At 39.9% G+C, this 7899-nt stretch overlaps 1 protein-coding gene across 1 annotated transcript; it reads right to left on the bottom strand.

Annotated features, from left to right (window-relative positions):
* Positions 1-522: 522 nt before the first annotated feature.
* On the bottom strand, positions 523-7629 carry LOC306762851 (G1/S-specific cyclin-D1-like; the record flags this gene model as incomplete). The annotated part of the gene is made up of 5 exons (XM_079249484.1): positions 523-678; positions 752-900; positions 5900-6059; positions 6374-6589; positions 7429-7629. 5 exons carry the CDS (start codon positions 7627-7629, stop codon positions 523-525), a joined length of 882 nt encoding a protein of 293 aa, XP_079105610.1.
* Between the last annotated feature and the right edge of the window lie 270 nt (positions 7630-7899).

Here is a 7899-nt window from a genome sequence, read left to right as displayed (position 1 = left end):
AAGTCATCCCTCTGCCTTGAACAGGTTTTATATTCAAACATAAAAAATGAAGCCTCACATGGACAGATTAAGAATTAAAGTTGCTTTTATTTTTAAAAAATTGCATTTATTGTCTTCTGTGTTATAACCATATTTATCAAATCAGTCCTGCGGGACAGATTGGACCCTCTGAGACCAGTTTTGGCCTCTGGACTGTATGTTTGACACCTCTGCTTTAGAGCATGAAAGTGAAGCTGGGGCAGCTCTGATCTTCCTTCAGGAGATGAGCTCAGGTCATTCAGATCCAGCTCTGTTAGTCTGAGTTAAAGGACACAGAAACCTGTCTGGAAAGCAGCATGTTGGACTCCTGCAGTGAAGAGATGAACTCTCTCTGAGACTGCTTTTAGAAATAGCTGAAAGCTAAAGTCATTCATGTGTTTTTCCGTCCAAACGCGGCTGAAACGTGATCCCTTCTGACCTCCTTCCATCCATCAGCGGGTTGTTGAGTCCACAGTGTCGAAGATGAACATCAGCTTCATCACTTCAGATGTTTACGTCCTGTACATCTGTGGGTGTCGCTGAGTGGTCCTGTCCTTCGCCGAGACTCTTCGTTTCCATGGTAACCGAGTGCTGCTTAGCCTGTCTCAGACTGGTTTCCAACAGCGACTCAATTTGTTCCCGACACGCCCGGAGACAGTCCTGTGAAAGGAGGGTTCAGTTTAAATCTGAGGACCAGAGGACACCAGTGGAATGTCAGAACTGATCCACCAACCGGGTCGCTCCTTATGGTGTGCGCCAGCTGCTCCGTCAGCATCTGAGGCATCCCGGTTTCTCCCACCATCCTCACTCGTAGGCCCTCCACTGCTGCCACCACGCTGCCTGCTGCCACCATGGATGGAGGGCTGGCGATGAATTTAACATCTGAAAGAGTGACCCTGTTAACACAGAGCTCTGAGGGAGCCGAAGATACAGACTAATAACCAAAGCCACTGAAAGCCCAGGATCCTGCAGATGATCTTCATCAAAGGAGCAAAGCAGCTTGCTCTGGTCTAGACATTTTATTTATTGTCCATTCCTTCAGCAAGCTGAGTAGAAAATCAAGAGGTATCTGTTGTAATTTTCATTTAGTGACAGTTTAACCTGGTGGCAGCAAAAGTACAAGACACACAACAAGCAGCTCTGTGAAGCTATGAAACTAAAAAGTTGCAAGTTGTGACACTGTAACCATGTCCCAATTCTATGAAGATGTCAGGTCATTTCGGTCCTGACATAAACAGAATCAGATGTTAAAACAGGCATTTTACCGTTTCATGGAAATCAGTAGCTTGTTTTGTCTTTGGAGGTAGAAAGGCCCAGGTTAATTTGGAGGTCAGATGAGTTTCTCAGATGTGAAGATGGGGGACAAACCTATCTGAGACTAACTGGGTCTGAAGGTTATGAAACAATTTTAGAAAAATGTTCCTCACCAACTATCTGTCCTGCAGGTTTTCCAAGTGTCCCACTGTAATACACCTGATTCAAATCAATGTTTATTTCGCAGACATGTGCAGAGCTTGTCTGAGTCTGAATCAGGTATGTTCCAGCAGGAACACTTGGAAAACCTGCAGGACACCGGCCCTCTAGGACCAGGACTCAGGATCCCTGGTGTATAATATTATCAAAAGATTAGGGAGGAATCTCTGTGCACAGGGGAAAACCTGAAGGTCAGACTCAATGCTGTTGAAATCATAGCATGGGTTACACATTCAGAATCCTGTGTGTGAACACAGTTCACCCAGAAATCCACAAATGCAGAAGAAGAAGCCATATGTGAACAGGCTATCTTCTCATGAGTTTCACATTTTAGCAGTACAATGCTAAAGCACATACTGCATCCCAGCATGGCTTCACAGTAAGAGTTCTGGTTCTGAACTGCACTGCCTTTAGTCCAGAACTTTAGTAATTAAATGATTAATAATTAAAGTGTGACTCCAGACTTCAGGAGAAAACAACTGTTTTAAAACTAATTTTCAGTCTTTTTTTTTTTTTTTAATGTGTTTTGGACTTTTAGGCCGTTTGTTGGTCAGGGTGGATACATAGTGTTATAACATATAACAGCTACAGCTATAACATGCTGGATGGCATAAGCCTTCTGTAAACATGCTGTAAGTAAGCTGTTTGTAAACTTTCTGGATGTAAACATACTGTGTGTAAACTTTGTGGATGTAAACCTGATGTATGTAAACATGCTGTTTGTAAACCCAATGTATGTAGAAAGGCTTTTATGTAAACCTGCTGTATGAAAAAGCTGTATGTAAACATGTAAGCTAGCAGTATCTAGACCAAAAGTGCATACCCTCAGCAAAAAGTAGTTTAGTTAAGCATACTACAAAAATACTTATTTTATACTAAAACTGAGGCAGTATACTGGAAGATTTCCTTTTATAGACTATATTTTATGTACTTAAGAATAGTACAGTGAAGTATACTTCTTTATACTGAAAACCATAAAGTCAAGTCTATGACTAAGTACATTAATACTACAACTTACATTTATACTTTAATACTTAAGCTTATATTTATACTTTGGTAAACGTTTTATTTTTTTACTACCATAAAGTTTAATACTTAGTTTACCTTGATTCAAGTACAGAATAAGGTCAAGTCATTGACTTGTGCTTCCGGAAGCAAAAAGCAGAAGTTTATTTTATTAAGTATGCTTAAGTATAACTTTAAGTATAGCAAGGTTACTCTGGACCATGTAACTGGTAGTGTACTATAAAGTATACTAATACATTTTGGACTAAATTGGAACATTTTCAAATTAATGAAAATAACCTTCACGTATACTTCAATAAACTAAATTCTGTAAATAATATAAAAGTATATAACTAGTACAACGGCAGTATATAGATGAGTGTTGCGCTTGTATTCTTGAAAGTGTACTTTTTTAAGTTAAAATGGTCTGATAAAGTATGCTTAAAACCCAAATAGAAAAACAATTACTGGAACATCTGTAAAACATTGGTTGCAGCACAAGTTGATGTGCCATGCAGAACAAACTTTGCATTTTGAGTGAGAAATCTGAATCTGAAAATGGTAAAATCCTAATTTGCAAATCCACTTACAGGAAATAAAGCTATAAAATAATTGTGTTATGTCTTTCTCTGAATTGATTACCTAGAAATGATTATTGCATATAGAGTTCCTGGCACTTTCCATCCGATGCATCTAAACAAAGGTCACATTTCTTATGCGTTGACAAACCGTTGTCTTGGAAACGTGCCATACATCCCCAAATTGTAAAGAAAGCTGCTACTTGCAAAAATAAATCGGAGTGGATACAAAGATTGTGTTCTGACATGAGAAGTATCTTGGCGAGTGAACTAAAGGCTGAAATCATTTTTCAGATAAATAATGAACCACACGGTGAAACAAAAGCACTCGAACAGAAAATCATCAGAGGAATTATGAAATTATCCAAACGGGGTCCGATCAGCCTCCTGAAGGAGAATCATGCAAATGATTTGTGCCTCAATGTCGACCGGTCTTTTAGGAAACAGACATGCAACATCTCATCAATCATTTTGTTCAATCTGAGAGTTCAGCTGACTTCACCTTAACAAAAACAAAATCGAGGTGATTGTTTAGGAGCCAAAGAGAAACAATTAAAGGTCACCAGAGCTTCATTCTGTTCACCTAAAACCCACCAAGCAGCCCAGAAACCTGGGTGTTGTGATGAACTCCAATCTGACTCAGACCTACATTTAGAAATTAAGGAAATAACAAAGTCAGCTTACTATCAAGATCTGATGTCACAGCAGGACCTGAAAAAACCAGTCCATGCTTTCATCTTGACTCAGCTTGACTACTGTAACAACGCCTTTACGGGTCTTCCTAAAAGATCAGCTAGACAACTGCAGCTCATTCAGAACTCTGCTGCTCGAGTCCTCAGTAAAACCAAGAAAATGGACCGCATCAGTCCAGTTCTGAGGTCTTTACACTGGCTGCCTGTCTGCCAGAGGATGGACTTTAAAGTTATGCTGCTGGTCTATGAAGGTCTGAATGGTGTAGGACCAAAGTTCATCAAAGACCTCCTGTCCCATTATGAACCAACTAGACCCCTCAGATCATCTGGATCTGGTCTTTTTTCAGTTCCCAGAACCAGATATGGAAAAGCTGCATTCAGCTTCTCTGCTTCACATTCTGGAACAAACTCCCAGAGAGTCTCGGCTCAGCTAAAACACTCATTTTGTTTAAATCAGGTTAAGGACCCTTCTGCTCTCGGCTGCATTTCAGCAGGTCTTATTTAAAAGTGAAAATCTGCTTTTTTTTCTTTTCCTGCTGGAGTTTTTTTTTTTTTTTTTTTAAAGTTTTTTATCTTCCTCTTCCTTTCCCTCTTGTTTTTCATTTGAAATGATGCTTCTTGTTTTCTAATCTTTTACAGTCTCGCTTTGAATCACCCTGCTGTTGAACTGTGCTGTACAAACAAACCAGCTCTGCCTCGCCCAGCTAAACTGACTCAGAGGTCAGGAGAACTGAAATGGAAAACTCAGTTTCCTCAAAATGTTTTGACTAAAGCTACTTTCTGGATTCGGCCGTGGTCATGAAGGTCCTGAAAGGTGGTTTATGTCCCTTATTGTGGAAATAGAGTTGGGTATTATCACAAATTATACATAGACTGCTCCAGGCTTCTCTTTTTTTTTTTTTTTTAGTTATGTATCCAATTAATTTATTTCTTGGAATTATTTTTATTTACTTTTATTTCTGCTTTGATTTCAATAATAATTTGTTAATACCTTATTTTTATTCATATGAATCAGGCCCAGTGTTTTATTCATCTCTACATGTACTACCTGGGGGTATTATTTACCCAGGGAGTAGTGAGTGTGTGTGTGTGTGTGTGTGTGTGTGTGTGTGTGGGTGTGTGTGTGTGTGGGTGTGTGTGGGGGCGGAGTGGGGCAGAATGATTCACCTTTGCTTGTACATCTAGGACCTGAAACTGGGCTGGGACTGAAGGCTGCCTCTGTAACCACTCAGCCACCAGCCCCTACTTATCAGGGTCTGTTTTACATCTATGTATCTTTACTATTAGTTACTTATTTACTTTCATGTTGTACGTTATCTGTTCATTATGTTTTTCACTTAATTTCTTTATTTTACTTACTATAATTTAAGATGAATTTATATGATTGTTTCTTTTTATTTTGATCGATTTATTGTTTTGAATTGATTTAATATTTAAAAGCTCCAGCTTGTTCCAGTCTGGATGAGATGTAAGAAGATCTCTGGTGACATCTAGAGTTGCTTCGCTGACATTTCCAGCTTATCACAATCACTGTGTTCCAGTCTGAATAACACTCTGCTGGGAGCTTTTATTGGACTTGTTCCTACAGCAGGTTGATGCCACATTGTTTCACCAAATCGCACCTTAACTGTTCTCCTTTGTGGCAGCAGGTTTGTCTGTGATTCAGAAGCATTATGTTATTTTTATAACCAGACTGAAAGCGAAATTTGCTGATGACACTTTGTCAAGCCCAGTGTCAGATGCCAGTTAGTCTGTGGTGGGACATTAACCAACCAGTCAGCCACTCCAAGACCAAAATGTTTCATGTAAGACTGTCATGTATGTCTTTCTTTCTTTTTGTTTTTTATTTAATTAGCATTTGAGTAATCTCAAGGAATATGAATCAAAACTGAAAAAAAAAAAGAAAAAAAAAACAATGACACATATAATAAAGCTAATCAAAAAGGTATGGCAGAATGACATGCTTATTACAAGCTTATTATAATATGCCAACCCTAATTATAAAACCTCAACCTCAGCATGCAACTTAAGTATATTTTTTAAAAAAAATAAAACAACAACCAAACAGGAATCTTGGAAAAATGAATTCACAATAAGTTTCATAACAACAATCAAGAGCAATGTGACACGTACCTGTAGCACACAGTGCAACAAAGGTCTGAGCGTGCTTCCTGAGCACAGCCTTGTGCTCCGTCCTGACGGGCAGCTGGGACAGGAAGTGATCGATAAAGTCAAGAGGGGTCAGAGAAACCAGGTCCCACTTCAGCTTGGTCAGAACCAGCAGCTCCATCTGCTGTGAGATGAGAAGGAGAACAGACCCTGGTTCAGGTGGGGTTCAGACAAACAGCTGCAGGGATCAACACACAGATTTCAGTCCCATTCTGGGGATTTAGGGCTTTAACCAGAAAACACTAACGTGGCATGAGCTGCTGGTGAAAATCAATGTAGCATGAGTGAAGATCACCCAACCTCAGTGCTCTAGGGTTAAGATGAGGCTGGGTGAAAGGTCAGAGGAGACATCAAAAGCACCAGAAATAATCTGCTGCATCCTGCGACGGCTCACAACATATAAATATTGAAGGGTTATTTGAGCATGTAAGGACCTACCAGCAGCTGGGATGGAGTGATGGAGTTGTCTGTGTAGATGCAGAGCTTCTCAGCAGTGAGTGGGATGGTCTCCTTCAGCTTGGATGCCAGGAACATACAGGCAGCTCCCAGTAACTGCAGATGGCTCTTCTTGGTAGGCTCCACGGATAAGAAGCGATCCATGTAATTCATAGCCAGAGGGAAAACTTCCTCTTCGCACTTCTGCTCCTCACACACCTGAACAGATCAGACAGAGACACTGACCTTCAGCTAGAGATGGAGAGAGAAAAGCCTTGTTTCACCTCATCATGGTGAACTCTGAAACTTCATCAGCTCTAAATATAGAGGGGAAATAACTGCATTTAGACGAATAACTTTGAAGATGGGGGTATTAAAACTGGCTCTTTACAAACAAAATTAATCTGACAATGAAGAATTTAACCACTTCCACCACTTATTTTTTCTGCCTCCAGTTTGATAATGACATCCTGAAAATAAATTAAGTGTAACTTAACAGCAACAAGGGTCGTATGTATAATCTTGGTCTTAAAAGAAAGCAGAGGCATGTAAAATCACAACATAAGTGTCACAATCAAGATATGTGTTACTGTCAAAGTTATTTAACCTGGATCACAGTAGAAAGTGTAAATGTTATCTCCCAAAAAAAACCTACATTACTTTCAGTGAAAACCAGAAGACAGCAGTGTTGCAAAATAGACATCAGTGTTTATTTCTCATTTTTACCCTATTTAGTTCTTTTTTTTTTTTTTATCTTTCTACATGTTTGTGTGAATTACTAATCAACCAAATAAAAAAAAAATAAAAAAAACTTAATTTTATTCGTTATTAATCTACTGTGCTAACATTTTCTCCACGTTGTTATCTTTGAACAGAATTAATTAAATCTTATTTGCTTCACAAAGCATCCCGTTGATTTAATAAAAGTGTTATTTAGTTAGTTATATTAGATTAAAGCTTTTATTGTGTTTTTCATCCTCTTCTCCAGCTGGGATGTGATGATAATAATGTCACGTGCAGATTCTCACACACAGAAAAACCTTTCAGAACTTCCTCACCTCCAGCATCCATGCCGCCACAATCCTCCTCATGTACGGAGCGACTTCTCTCTGCACACATTTGAAGTAGTTTGGAGCGGGGAGGTTCTTCTCCTCAGCCCGCAGCAGGGCGTGCAGGACCCGGTCAGTCAGCAGGTTGCAGTCCCGGTAAGCTCTCCGGACCGGTCCGGTCCGCTCAGAGCACAGCAGCTGAGCTTCCATCGACGCGTTCAGAGTCCACGACCTCCAACTCTCAGCTGCTCCATCAGTTCTGGATAAATCCTTACTGTTTTCCAACTGCAGTTTTTACAGGAAGAAAAGCTCCTGTCGCATGAAAAAATAGTCAAATATCGGATTTCCTCTCTGAGGAAACCGACCAGAACCAGTCGACCTGAGGAAGGATTCCCTTCTGTTGCAGGAGAAACTCCTCACTGCTCAGCTTTTATTCTCGGACTGAGGAATGTCGGGAAAACCGACCTGTACAACTTCAGC

The sequence above is a fragment of the Telmatherina bonti genome (assembly GCF_933228915.1).
Source record: "Telmatherina bonti genome assembly, chromosome: 2".
Lineage (NCBI taxonomy): Eukaryota > Metazoa > Chordata > Actinopteri > Atheriniformes > Telmatherinidae > Telmatherina > Telmatherina bonti.
The sequence above is the reverse complement of the archived record's forward strand: the minus strand, read 5'-3'. Positions and strand labels throughout refer to the sequence as shown.